Consider the following 15,815-nt stretch of genomic DNA (forward strand, 5'->3'; position numbering starts at 1 on the left):
ACCGGATGTTAACTTAGGGTCAGGTCATGCGTCTGATAAAACCGTCTACAAACATTGTGTGTGTGTGTGTGTGCATGGGAAGGGTACACCCTACGGTATGGGGACAAAATGTCCCCACAAAGATGGCAATATCCAAAACCCTTGTTCTTGTGGGGACATTTTTTTGGTCCCCATGAGGAAANGTGTGTGTGTGTGTGTGTGTGTGGGAAGGGTAAACCCTACGGTATGGGGACAAAATGTCCCCACAAAGATGGCAATATCCAAAACCCTTGTCCTTGTGGGGACATTTTTTGGTCCCCATGAGGAAACAAGCTTATAAATCATACAGAATGAACTTTTGTGAAAATGTAAAAGAGCAGACAGTTGTGTGTGATTGTTAGGGTTAGGGGGAGGGAATATGAGATACAGTTTGTACAGTATAAACACCATTGTGTCTATGGAATGTCCCCATAAAACATGGAAACCCAACATGTGTTTGTGTGTGTGTGTGTGTGTGTGTGTGTGTGTGTGTGTGTGTNATTTTCACAACGAATAATGATTATTATTCATTCATTTATTTATTAACTGTTTATTTAGTAATTAATAATTGACTTTTTTTACAATTATTAACAGAAACGTACAAATTATTTAAAAAACCTAAATAAAATTGTTTGTCATTTTTGAAGGTAAATGAAAAAATACACGTTTATTTTTTTATGTTTTCAGAATAAAAACTGTTGGTCAGACATTGGTCATTTCTTCAGTTCTAACCCTCCCAGTAGACCTCCGCAAAGAATCAATAACTGTTGAGAAGTTTAAATTTAATACAATTAATATACAATAAAATATGAATATACATAAATATAAAATAAATGGTTATATTAGCCAGACTGATAACCAAACACAGACCGGATGTTAACTTAGGGTCAGGTCATGCGTCTGATAAAACCGTCTACAAACATTGTGTGTGTGTGTGTGTGCATGGGAAGGGTACACCCTACGGTATGGGGACAAAATGTCCCCACAAAGATGGCAATATCCAAAACCCTTGTTCTTGTGGGGACATTTTTTTGGTCCCCATGAGGAAACAAGCTTATAAATCATACAGAATGAACTTTTGTGAAAATGTAAAAGAGCAGACAGTTGTGTGTGATTGTTAGGGTTAGGGGGAGGGAATATGAGATACAGTTTGTACAGTATAAACACCATTGTGTCTATGGAATGTCCCCATAAAACATGGAAACCCAACATGTGTTTGTGTGTGTGTGTGTGTGTGTGTGTGTGTGTGTGTGTGTGTGTGTGTGTGTGTGTGTGTGTGTGCGTCACAATGGATTTTGGAGGAATGCAGAGGTTATCAGACACAGGACTTACATTGTTATCACGGTTTCACTTTTTTTCCAATGTACTGTGCACTGTTTCAAAGAGGCTTGACAGAAAACATTTAAATACATAAAGATTACATTTTTATCTGCAACAACTGAATGAACTAAAGGTGAGTGCATGTGGTGAGGAACGAAATGTACAGAGATCTTCCGCTGAACCAACCCTTCACTTCTGAGAAGTCCCGATCTTCAGACGAGACCTGTCACAGGTACACTACACACACAAACAACACCTTCATGTGCTGCTCATGTTCTGAGGTTTATCAGATTACCTGCTCGAACCTGAAGCCAAAAATAACAAAAGACATTCTGTGTCTGGATTTGATGCGGATTTAGTGTAAACACTTTGTGTTTTCTCTAAACACATCACTGTGTACATCCACACATCTTCAGTCTCACATGAGCACTGCTCGTCACGCAACACATTTACCATAAATATAACAAGATATGCTGGGCAAAAAAAAAGAATTTCCGCAAGTATTGAACATTCATTAACGTGAATGTTATTGCTACTACTATCCACTAGATGTAGCTTATTTTTACAACAGGGGGTGTGTAGTCGAATTTAACATCACCTTCACATAAAAGGCATCGGCTCATATGATTGCAGTCTCTCATTACAGCTAATTTTGAGAAATTTTGTTCGTTATATCTTAAATGTAAAATAACCTTACCCTGTTTGATCAAGGTATGCAACTGTTCCGTTTCAATATACCCAAGTGTACCCAAAAATAACGTTTAATTTATAGGTTTGTGGCTTTTTTAATTCACCATTGTAATCTGATGTTTACTGATTTTTTTTAGAAATATCTATAGTATTTGTATTAAATCTATAATCATTGGCTCGAATCGAATCGAGAGCTTGTGAATCGGAACATCAGAATCGATACCGAAAACCAAGTGGACAATTGTACGTTTAATAAAACAAATATAGCTGCAAGCAGAAAATATTGGGGCTCAGGCACTATTTAACACAACATTTCTCATTTTGTAAACACAAGTCACATCACAAACAATTTATTTATCAATATTACTGATCAATGCTTTTTATAGTCCTAAGAATCTTGGTTGAATGGTTTTTAGCTGCTAGCAAACACAGGAACCATAGCCTTAGTATCAATTGGCACAATTTGGCAGTATATATTTATCTCTTTTGGAGATTTGGAGATTAAAGGTCTCCAAAAATAAATAGGGAACAAGCCCAGAGGTACTACTGGAATCATGATATGACCTACCAAAGTCCTTAAACTCAGTTGCAATGCATAGAATTAAATAAGTATAGTGAAAAGTTTATACAGTATTTGCATACAGGTGTTTGTACCTGGTGGACTCGTCCTTTCGTTTCATCGGTTGTGACCATAACTTAGTTAGGAAAGTTCTGGAAATAGAACGTTTACGATAAGTTCGTCGTGAACTTGCATTTTTCCCTTCGATGCCCTCGGTTAGTCGTACTACTCGAATGCTTTGACGCTAAGAGCGAGATATCAGATCAGGTCTACGTTTGCTTTAAGCGCCGTATTATCTGCTTCTACGCGGGCCAGTTTTGATCGAGGATCCTTTGCAGCCCTCTCCACCTAAGTTATCCGGTCGCTGTGCTCTGAGAGGCCCGCTTCCATCTCGTTGATAGTTGTTGCCTGAGTAGTTTATCCTGTTCTTTGATTGAAGTCTCAACTGTAAGTTGTGCGGAGACAGGCTCGGTCTCCCCTCATTTTGCTGCCATCCTGGCCCTGAGATTGTTTGACTTGGGTCTGTTTTCCTGCTGCCCTCGTAGATTTGCTCATTTTTAATGAAGATTTTGCTGGAGTAATGTCGAAAATCAAATATAAAAAGCGAATCCACCTCAATACATAACAATTGGGTGTGCTTTTTTAAAAAGATTATATGAAATAATGTGGAGATTCGCATTAACCGACCGGAAGTTTTCCGCAGTGAAGATTAATTACCCAAGACGGTTTCAAAGTGACAACATAAACGAACGTTACTGCGCATGCACGTGCATTTTAATTGTAGATTATGTCTGATAATAAGCAAAAGAAACAAAAGAAGCGTTACTTGGCTAAACTTGTCTCTCCAATATTTTGAATTTAGACTGCGATACCAAGCTCAACCACTAGAAGTCAATGTACCATACGGTTTCTTTAAATGCGACTAAACTACAGGACCCATTCAACAAATTCAATTTGTTTTTTTTAATACAATTACTATACATAACATAATCATATAAATTAATATTGACATACATTAAATCAAATATAAATAGTTATATTATTAGACACTAGTCAAACACAGACTGGAAGTTAACTGCAGTCCCGGCGCGCGTCCCATGAAAGGGTCTATAAAGAAATGATACTGATGCATATCTAAAAGTATTCCAGCGATCTGATGTCATGAACTTCATAAACTGTGTCAAAACAAAAGAATCTTGGGCAAATTTATGATTATATAAAAAACTGTGATGTTACATCAGAAGATGATATGAATGTAACATTGTGATTGATGGAAATGAATGAAACTTCTCTTCTGTTACAGTATGTTAGAATTATCTCTTATCTCTTCCTTTTGTTAACATTATCATAACATTTGTTACATTTGATGTAATTATTTTTAATTAGTGTTTGAGAGGTTTGAATGTGCTGTCTATCCAGAGCGAGGGCAGGGTGCTTTACAACATCATTGACTTTTAACCAGAGATGGGAAGTAACGAAGTACAAATACTTCGTTACTGTACTTAAGTAGATTTTTCTGGTATCAGTACTTTACTCCACTATTTATTTTTCTGACTACTTTTTACTTTCACTTCTTACATTTTTAAGCAAATACCTGTACTTTCTACTTCTTACATTTTCAAACCAGGCTCGTTACTTTAGTTTTAATCTGTATTTGATGCACAATCAATATTATTTCTTGTCATTGCTTGACTTTTTCAACCTAATGATAGGTCTGCCTAAAAGCCGAAGCGCTGTGTGAGGTGGCCACTAGCCAATCAAATGTAAGAAGGCGGGAGTTACTGTTTACAGAGCAAAGCGGTGACCAATCAAATCAAAGAAGACGCAGTAACTGTTCTCAGATCTCGAGCGTGATATTCTGCATCATGTGGTGACTCGTGAATGGTAGGGTTTTTTAGCGCGAAAGGACCAGATTTTAAATATGTTATTTAGCTATTCGCATGTTCTACAAACATATACTTCATGAAAGATGTACTGTAGCTCTGTCAGAAGTTAAGGCAGCTCGTTAAGGTAAGCGCATTATTGTTGTTCATTAGTATGTATTAATTGCATATTTTTTGCTATCGTGTGTGCGTTAAGTTCATGAACGAGTGAAAAATACCTGCTCATTGCGTTGCTTTCCATGAACTAATTATAGTGGGTACTTTTGCATAAAAATGCGCTAATTTCCTGATTGCCATTTGAAGTGGTTTCTGGACATATCCTATTAGTCTTATTTTCTAATTTTCTTAATACATTTGCCTTGTTTGATCTGTTTGATCTATTTTCCTGATTTTTATTATATTTTTTCATCTTGTCATGATTAAAATTATAAGGAAATAAAAAACGATCCTTATCAACGTTGATTGACATTGCAATAAAATACTATCACTTTATTTTGGAAGTTAAAATTTTGGGCTGGTTTTTGTTGGAGTGAGTAGGTTTTAGTGAGCCTTTGGGCTGGAAATCATCCACCTAATCTAGCAACACTGACATCAGTTTTAATGTTGAACGAGTGTAAAGTACAGGCTAAACATTTAATATTTTAAAGCTAGGCATAATTTCAAGAAATGTGTTTAACCAATCGAGAAAAACAGTAATGGTTACCAAGTAAATTGACTTGCCTAATTAATTATCTCTTTATTTCTCAGTTTTCTCTTTTTGACAAGATCTCCCAAGTGTCTACAACCTTTGTATAATGATATGTCCATGAATGGTCTGTGCTTAAAATTTAAAGGGACAGTTAATCTAAAATTGAAAGCAGTGATATTCTGTTATAAAATGTTTTGACAATCACAGTACCAAACAGTCATTTCCTGGCTATTACGCATCGCAGACATAGGCTAGTAGTCTAAGAAGCTGCCACGGACCAAGGCGGAAGGCAACACAAAGAATAGCTAAAATTATAGTTGAGAACTTGAGACAAAGGGAATTCTGTCACAATTATTATCAATACGCTTGTCCTTTACACTCTTATCTTACATCATAATTATATTATACATTTGTGTTTTTTTTCACTAGGTAGTGGCAAATAGATTTATTCCATCAGTCTTTTTTATGCTTGTGTTCTACATAATGGTAGTTCAGTTGTGAGGTACGAGCGTGACTCTAAAACAGGTAGTTGTATTGGCTACTTTTTACTTAAGTACATTTTAGAGCCCATACTTTATACTTTTACTTGAGTAAACAAGTTTAGTCAGTACTTCAACTTTTACTTGAGTACTTTTAAACATGAGTATCTGTACTTCTACTTAAGTAAAGGATGTGTGTACTTTTGCCATCTCTGCTTTTAACTCACAAATGCCATTGTACACTTTGTGTTCACAAAAAAAGACAAGAAAAATATGATGATCAAAAAAACTGTGTCACATCCAGAGACCTGACTGACAGTGTGATGTCAGTCTGATAACATGATCTCACAGACCACTGGAAATCTGTTATGAAACTGTGTGTGTGTGTGTGTGTGTGTGTGTGTGTGTGTGTGTGTGTGTGTGTGTGTGTGTGTGCTTTACAAACTCCTGAACCCTTCTTTACTCTTCACCAAAACACTGTTTAACATTAACTGACACACACACACACACACACACTCACACACACACACACACACACACACTCCAATGATTTACTGGGAAGGAACCCTCATTAAATCTGATGTTAACGTCTCACACACCTGAGAGACGTGTCTGTGTGTGTGTGTGTGTGTGTGTGTGTGTGTGTGTGTGTGTGTGTGTGTGTGTGTGTGTCTATTCATCAAGGTTCCCATGAGAAATGGAGTGAATAAACGAACAAAAGAGAAGAATGAATCTTTCACTTCTGTCTGAGAGAGAGAGATGTAAAGAGAGAGACAGAAAGAGAACGACACAGAGAGAGAGAGAGACAGACAGACATCTGATTTGTACAGTACTTCTCTCTGTATAGAAGAACTTTAAGAAACTGAGCTGTAACCATGACGACCACGAAGATCAGCCCCCACTGGCCCAACAGAAGTAAAGATTGATGGAGCGGTACTGGACGCCGTCCAGAAGAAAGTTTTTGCACACACATACACTTACACAGTGGTGTAAAGTAACAAATTACTGTAATTGAGTAGTATTTTTCAAGAAATTTACTTTTTTAAGTAGTTTAAAAATAGTGTACTTTTACTTGAGTACATTTTTAGTGCTGTATCGGTACTTTGACCGTGCTATTTTTCCTCACATTGTCGCGTCACGTGACCCCGTCCACTCAAATCGCGCATAGAAAACTTGCGTCACACATTTCAAGACATCTGCTGCCAATTTAGTTTAATCATGGAGGAGGAACGTGTGCGGCAGGCAGGGCGCGTATCAAACGGCGGTTTTGCGCACTTGAAAGTCACTGCGGGAAAGGGACACAACACGAACAGTGTTGGAAGTGCATAAATGGTTTAAACTGGAAAACTGAGCTCATGATAGACAGACAGAACAACACCCTGAGTGGTTATTTTGTCTGAGTTGTATCCAGTTATATGCTTTATCAGTAAGGTAAAGATGTGTTTTGTTAAAAGTAGCTATTTTCTATATAAATCTCCAAATTTGATTATTCTTAATTCATTAAATAACACCGCCTAAAAAGTAACGAGTAACTAGTACTCTGAGTAGTTTTTGAGGAGAGTAATTTTTACTTTTACTCAATTACTTTTTTAACACCAGTACTTTTACTTGTAATTGAGTACAATTTCAGCAATGTAACAGTACTTGTACTTAAGTACAAATTTCCAGTACTCTTTCCACAACTGCTTACACAAGACATTTTCTCACTCACACACACTTACACAACACATACACAAGACACACTCACACGCAACACACACAGATGCACACACAGACACACACGCACGCACATGCGCGCACACATACACACACACACACACTCGCGCGCGTGCACACACAAGACAAACTCACACACACACACACAAGACAAACTCACACACACACACACACACACACTCGCGCGCGTACACACACACAAGACATACTCACACACACAGACACACACACACACACACAACATAGACACACACAAGACAGTCTCACACATACAACAAACAAATGTCTGGTTTATTATCTCAGTGGGGACACTCCATAGGCGTTATGATTTTTGTGTGTGTGTGTGTGTGTGTGTGCGTGTTGGGTATCACACAAATCCATCAGATAGCTCCTTTGTTTAACAAATCAACTACACACAAAGCAGGGCAACACACACACCAACAAACACAGTAGTATCAACACAAAGTCAAATAATATCCAACCATGAGAAACACAGAACAACCTCAAACCACTTCCAATCTGAAAAGTAATAAATAAAGAAACGTATTTAAACAGCGCTTTACAGAAACAGGAGAAATACTGTAGAGTTTTACTACGGTAATGAGAGGTGAAATACTCATCCGACAACTCTGCAACTAAACTAGGGCTGCAACAACTAATCGATAAAATCGATTAGGGCTGCAACTAACGATTATTTTGATAATCAATTAGTTGGACGATTATTTTTTCGATTAATCGGATAAAATGTAATTACATCTTTTGCTTATAATAAGTAAATCCGATATGGGAAAAGTATACACAACTGAACTCATTAGCCTTCTCCCAAAATGTTGTGAATGTCTCCATAATTAACACACCTGGTGAGTTGATTCATGTGTGTCATATTAGAAGCAACTGACAATAGTCTCTCCCAAACGTGGGAGCGAGGGGAGGGTCGGCCAAGGAAATCATTTTTTTGTGCCATGAAAAGTGAGATATTTGTCATTCAAATGTAGTGAAGTACAGTAAAAAGTAAACAGAAAAAGTAATACTTCAGTACAAATACTCAAAAAGTGTACTTAAGTACAGTACTCAAGTAAATGTACTTCGTTACCCACCTCTGAACTAAATAAACCACCAAATCAGGGTATTTAGCCTATTATGTACTTTGCAAAGTGCAAACGCCACAAAACTAAACCTGCGACCTTTGAAGATCTCATCCGTCAGACGTCTTCCTCTCTCAAACCACTTGAACTATGAATGATTTTACATTTAATTTTGTTACAGAATATTGCTTTAAGTTTAAAAAAAGACTCAAGTGATTCCAACCTTGTAATACGCAGTGTTGGGTAAGTTACTCTGAAAAAGTAATTAATTACTAGTTACTAATGACATATTCAACAGTGTAATTAGATTACTGTACAAATGACTCTCTCCAAAAAGTATTTAATTACTTATTGCTAATTACTTTCTATTAGTGTTTTCAAAAATATCTATATTTCGATACTGAAAAATCTGAAAGGTTCCAATACGCATGTCCCACGTATCGATACCAGCTGCGCGTTCCCGCTCTCTCTCTTTTCTCCGACAGTGAGTGGACACACACGGCACGTGAACGCAGTGACAACAGAGCCCCGCCTCCTCTCACAGACTCGTTTGCGGCACTTAAAAAGTGTTAATGTTAGAAAAGATGGCCAGTGCAGTCTCAGTAAGACATCTGGCGTGGTGCATGCTCATTTACGTTTCCCATGTTTACCATAGTGCTCTATGTATGTGCGCTGATCAATTTCATTTGCCCTGGTTAAACGTTGTTTAAGTTGGAAAGATGTCCAGTGCGAGTCTCTGCAACAGTTCTTGCGTTTAGTTTGTGTTTCCGTCTATATGTATGCTGATCAATGATTATATGTGAATAAAAGCCAAATATATCCTTTTAATCATATAAATGTAGGCTATTAACATTAATGGACAATGAATGAGCAATACATTTGTTCAAGTATTTATTAAACTCTTTAATCTCTTTATTAATCTCTCAACTATTTATGTAAGCTCTGGTCCATTAATGCTGACAAATACAACTTTGATTTTAAATAGTAAATGTATTAATAAAATTTACATTAGATTAAAAAAATTATAAATAATGTAAATATATACCTCATTGTCTAATCTTGTTCAATTTAACTTTAAATAAAAGTAAAAAAATGTAGGGCCTTATTGTTAATGCAGTGTTTTCCGTGGTATCGAAAATGGTATCGAATATCGATATATTTTTTAGGTATTGAATCGAAGTTAGAAATTCCAGTATCGTGACAACACTACTATCAACCTTGATTAGTTAAGTGATTCAAGGATAGACATGAAACAACTCTTAATGCATTCAAATAAATAATATAAAACTATATAAAGTAGAATTATTAACTGACTACATTACAAATGTGAGAAAGATACATCAATGCATGCATTTTAAAGTTAGACTTTGACTTTTTAATGTCAATTCCAGTATTGTATATATTACACAGTATTTAGTTCAATTACATCCAAAGTAGGGCTGGGCGATATGGCAAAAAAGTAAACTCGATAGCTTTTTCTATATTGATCGATAACTATATTTATTTCGATATATATTTAATTAAAAAACTGTATTTAAAAGAATCTATTTTAAATGCAGTTTATTAACAAAAGTTAACCTTTAACCAGTTAAATTTCAATTAAATGAATGCACTGTTGCAACACAGATGATATTAGGCCATAAACAACATGTACCAGTTCATTCAGTCTCATTTTGACTCAATTGACTCATAAGTAAAGGGAGTGTTCATTCACTACATTCAACCAATGAAAGGGCTCCGTTACTGTGTACATTCGAACGCTATTGGCTCAGCACCTGCACACATACATAACGCTGCAATAATGTCTTGCTCGAGTAGTGGGATTCATTCAATGTATTCAGTGAACCTTAAAGACATCTCACATAAACTGTGGTACATTTCTTTAATCATGCAAGCATCTTACATACAAGGTTCAATATTTTAATGTGCACACAAACTCACTTCATTACATCTCTGATCTGTACAGGGCTGCGCTGGTTTGTTTCATATGCACCAGCTCATGTTAGCAGGTATGTTAACGATGGATATAAAAACGTTTGTGCTTGAGTTTCGAAGTAACTCGCTTGCAATTGCGCCTCAAGTTTGTTTTGTTTAACCGGCGATTGCGAAAAAAAAATAAGACACTTGATAAACCGCGTGATGACAACTCGAGGTTAGTTTCACCTTTGTTTCCGCTTCCAGTCATGTTTTCCTCCTCATGTTGAGTTTTCTTTGTCAAGTGCAGTATGAAATGGACTTTGTACTTTGACGCGCATGATAAAAGCTGCACGCTGACTGACTGTTGTTGCGTTTATTTCTGCTTTCTGTTAGACTGTAAGATTAATCCATATTGAGTCAAAATGCCAATAGCTTATCATCGTTTTTGAAATACATTCTATCGCGATTCGATATGATATCGTTTATCGGCACAGCCCTAATCCAAAGTAACTTTTAATAAATTACAGAAAAAATAAGAGTAATCCCTTACTTTTAAAAGTAATTACAGTAACTCATTACTTAGTAACTAGTTACACCCAACAATGGTAATATGTATTAGTACTAATGATTTTGTAAACGTTTATTTTAATCATTTTAGTTATCGGTTTCATTGTTAATGTGACCGGGTTGCTACCGTAAATCTAGTTACTGTACACTAGAAAACAAGTCACAGTGAGTCATGAAACAATATGACATTCATTCTAACAAACGATGGGTGATTGACAGCTGTCAGTCAAACCGCTCAAATAAACAACGTAGGGCTGCACGATCACGGGTCAAATGACAATCACGATTATTTTGCTCAAAATTTTTATTGCCATTAACAAACACGATTATTTTGTCAGTTCACAACTTTTTTTTTATGTCACTTCAGCGTGTTTATTAGGTCTATACTTTACAGCCAATATGTTATAATCTGCTGCCGAACTTCTTCAACACCGTATTTCAAAGCACGCAATCAATCATCTAAACGCTCGACTCCACTATTGGTCACCATTCACTTTTGTCTGTGGGTTTTGCAAAAAAGTATTAAGCTTTGCGATGATTTTCTGACCTTATCCGGAGTTTTGTGCTTGCTTTTAAAACATTAATATCACAACAATTATGCTCGATTAATTGTGGGAAGCATAAATCGTTATCACGATTAAAATACGATTAACCCTGCAGCCCTAAAACAACGAGAAGCATCGAGAGAGAAAGACAATAAGACAGACAAGAGATTTCTGTACTCACACTACACACTTCATTCATTAACTGAACCATCAGATGAGAAGATCAAAACAAATCAATAATCCATAATGACACGTGTGAAAGCTCAGAGGACACACTTATCTGCTCCAACACACACGGTTTATTGATCCAATTAACACTTCTAATAAACACATACAGTACACACTCATTTCTGACAAATTGAAAACTCAATTTCTTGACAAAAGAAACCGTTGTAAACTAACGGTACCGTTTAGCGTGTTGACAAAATGTTTATATGCTATTATTTGGATAAAAGCGTCTGCCAAATGAATAAATGTAAATGTAACAAGCAGGATGTGATGTTCCTGTTTAATCTTCCAATACCCACAATGCACTTCACCAGACGCTCACACTGTTCACTGAACCTGGATATCTGCATTTTCACACTTCTGTCTGAAGTGACAACATGTGTGACAGATCTCAGATCAGTTTGCTCTCTTCTGCTCGTGGTTGCGTCATTTGAAAACTTTAACGTTACATTTAGTCTGTATAGTTTAACATTTCTCCAGAATGAACTGCAGTAAAATTGTGACGTTCATGTAGAGAGTGAGACGTTCAGATACAATACAAACACATGTGATTGTTGTTGTGATGATGATGATGATGATGATGATGACACCCGGATCTCTCACGGGTGACTGAGATCAGACGCGCTGTACAGGTGTCGGTCTGACTATCAGAGGATTATCAGACAACTTCACCTTCAGCCATCACAACAATACGCAAACCCGCATAAGAAAAATGACAAATGTCTCAGTTATTCCACCAAGAGATTAAACTGGGAGCAAATGGAAACTTTTGTCTCATCATGTGCATCTCAGATGTTTCTCGTGAGAACGAGTCAGAAATCTGACAAATGTCATGAGAGTTTGAGAAGAGATGTCAGCCATGTGTCAAACTGAGCTCAGATTTCTCAAGTCTGCGATGTAAAGTCAGTATTACTGAAGATCTCAAGTAATATCAACTCAAACATTTCTCATCACATTGACTCAAATCCAGATTATTTTACCTCAACAATCTACATTCATTTACACCTCCAGACTCTTCATGTGTTCAACACACAATTCAACATTTCATTCTGATTTTATGAACACACAACTAAGAACTCAGATGTATGAGCTGAGCAATAACATTCTCCTGCGAGAGAGACTGAGTGACTGACAGCTCTGAAATGTAACAGACAATCACAGATACACACTCGCAATCTCTCGTATCATAGTGTTGTGTATGCGTTGTGACACTCCCAAGGGCGGCGTGACTTTCTATAAAAACACAGAAAAAGAGAAGCAACACTCACCAAAGTTTGCTCATATTGGAGCGCGCGCTGGTCTATTCCGTCCACAGCCATGACTGAAACTCACTCTCTCTCTCTCTCTCTCTCTCTCTCTCTGCGGCTCACACACACACACACTTCAAGCACTGAGGAAAGATCACACGACTCGAGATCTCACTCCAAACACACTCGAAGTCGCGAGCGTGGAAGTGCGGCAGCGGCGCGGCAGCGCGGCTTTCGCGTTATGAATCGTTGTGACAGAGTTCGCGGCTTCTCATGAGTGAAAGAAGTTTGTGTTCAGCTGAATTATACCAGGCGGGACTTACAGTCTCCGCCCACTCGCACACGTTCAGCGCGCGCTGCGCAGGTCTGTCTGCGTATGACGTTAAGTATCACGAGAGCCATCCGACGGATCAGCTTTCGATTCGCTGTCGCGATATTTAAAAGTCACTGCGTTTTGTGTAGCCCAGACAACATTTTAAGGTATGCTTTTATTATATTTATTTAGTATCATCTTTTTGTGTTTTTCAGAAACACACAGATACACTGTTGCACAATAAACTGTAGTACAATCCCTACATGCTTTAGTGTTTTTAAGCTTTACCATAGTAAACTGTAAGGATTGTTTTTACTACGGGTGATCAATTCACTGTATTTAATACTTTAGAGTACTGTAGTATACAATAAAGTGTAGTAATCAGGCTGCTTTAATATAACCTACTTAAAATACACTTCAGTATTTCCTCATGTTCGGCCTTATGAAATAAGGCCTTTATGTAAATACATGTTATAATTTATTATAACTTATGGTTCTAAAAATGTTCAGTTCACAAGTGTAATATACATTACTTACTAGGCACACTTCACTAAACTGCACCTTTGTATATTATTGATATTTTTATCCTTTATATCTTCTGTTATGTACTGTACATGCTGTGTTTAAGACAACAGAGCTCCTGTAACCAGAACACATTCCTTGTGTGCGTGAGCACCCTTGGCAAATAAAGCTGATTCTGAATCTCAATTAACGTAGTTAAAATAAGTCAGATGTGTGAAAGATGTATTTCTGCTGTATAAAGATGTTTAGTGGTGTTTGTGCTCATATTAAAAGTCATTCAGCAGATGAAGAACAAAGCTAAACCTTGATGAAACTTTATCAGCTTTTCTTTAAGACTGAGGTTGACTTACATTGGTCAATGAATAACGTTTATTTCTACATAAACACCTCAAATAGAATCTATACGCAGATAAAAGCATGTAAAAGACTTCAAAGCAGATTAAATGATCTTTCGCTGTCATTTTTTCATTCCTGCTGTAAAATATTAAACAGTTGGTACTTTTCCAGGAATCGTGAGATGAAACACTCATTTTGTTCAATGTAAATGTGTGGTCAGATGAATTTGCCTATAGCGGCAGTGAAGGCCTCTGCTGGTTTGATTTATTTTAACAAACAGATTTAAAAATACCCAACAAATAGCAGCAATTGTCTCCATCTCATGGTGGAACTCACCTCTGTCGCTTTAAAATACAAACACATTTTCATAGGCATTTACATGTATTCATTTAGCCTTCATGTTTACAAGTAGGAATATATTTCTAGTAAAAAAATATGAAATTGTGTGTGTGTGTGTGTGTGTTTGTGTGTGTGGTAATAAGATGATAAACAGTGACTTTAATAACCTGTGACGGATGGTTAATGATTATTATAAGCATGTCTGTGGAGAGAGAGAAAAAAACTCTAGACATTTTTGTGAAGAGACGCCACAGACATACAAAATATTTTGTGTTTATTTACTAAACATTTTGGGATATTCTATACCGAGACTCAAGCTGCATAACATCCGAAGAGGAACACTGCAGTCAATCAATAAACCCAAAGTTACTGCATGTTTGAATATTTCTGATGATTTGAGGAACATCACAAGCTTTCATCTGTCTCAACTTTGACCTTTGACATCACTCTCTGACCTCTAGTAGAGTATAAACCGGTGTCAGGCAAACAGGTCAAAGGTCATGTGACATTAAGAAACAAAACCTGTGCACCAGAATGTTACATTCCATTTCCTTCCTTTATATTCCATTTACTGTCCTGAACATCAGAGCACATTAACACATCATGACACTGGATGCACTGTAAGTGTGTGTGCGGGCGTGTTCAGTATGTGTACTTTAAACTATTGAAATGATGGTCTGTTTATTTATTTACTTTTTCAAAGAATTGATCCTTTGGGTGTATTTTTAGAAACACACCACCCTTATCCAACACACATGCACGCACACTCACCTGTATGTCACAGATTCCATTCTAAAGTCACTCCTTACTAATGACAAAGCATCAGCCAATCAGAGGACAGTATTTTGGCCAGTCACATATACACACACACACACACACACACACACACACACACACACCCATTAAGTTTAGAGTGAACACAATGTCCTCAGGTGATCTCTCTCTCTCTCGCCTGTATTACTGTATATTGTGTTCCACGACTCATTCATCTGTTGTAACTGTAAATTAAATGTTTGTCTCATTCTAGTAATAAAAGAAAATCCACACAGATCAAATAAATAAAAATTGAAGTTGATCCGTAGTTTGGTTCGTAGTTCAATTGACCCGCATGTTCTCTAATCTTATCAAATCTATTTCCTGAATCATTATTTCTCCGAGTTAATTTGAGCATCAGTTTCAGACGCTTTAATGTCTAATGTTGCATTATTTAACGAATGAACACATGCAGTGAAAAGACAGACACGAAACTTACTGTTCAGTTAGAGTCAGTGAGGCGGAAAATAATTTTGATGAAAACCAGTATTTCACCAGTGTTTTTTCTTTGTCATTTGAAACATACACATAAACTTGTACAAAACTACAA

At 36.7% G+C, this 15,815-nt stretch overlaps 1 protein-coding gene across 3 annotated transcripts in view; it reads right to left on the reverse strand.

The window, feature by feature from the left end:
* LOC130564385 (chloride channel protein 2-like) overlaps nucleotides 1-13,226 on the reverse strand; it is a 50,507-nt gene extending 37,281 nt beyond the window's left edge. For all 3 annotated transcript variants that reach the window (XM_057350415.1, XM_057350416.1, XM_057350414.1), the window contains exon 1: nucleotides 12,964-13,226. In XM_057350415.1, the coding sequence (XP_057206398.1) occupies nucleotides 12,964-13,014 (51 nt within the window). In that variant the 5' untranslated portion in view covers nucleotides 13,015-13,226. The remainder of the gene's footprint in view (nucleotides 1-12,963) is intronic.
* Between the last annotated feature and the right edge of the window lie 2,589 nt (nucleotides 13,227-15,815).

This window comes from Triplophysa rosa, linkage group LG14, assembly GCF_024868665.1.
Source record: "Triplophysa rosa linkage group LG14, Trosa_1v2, whole genome shotgun sequence".
Classification (NCBI taxonomy): Eukaryota; Metazoa; Chordata; class Actinopteri; order Cypriniformes; family Nemacheilidae; genus Triplophysa; species Triplophysa rosa.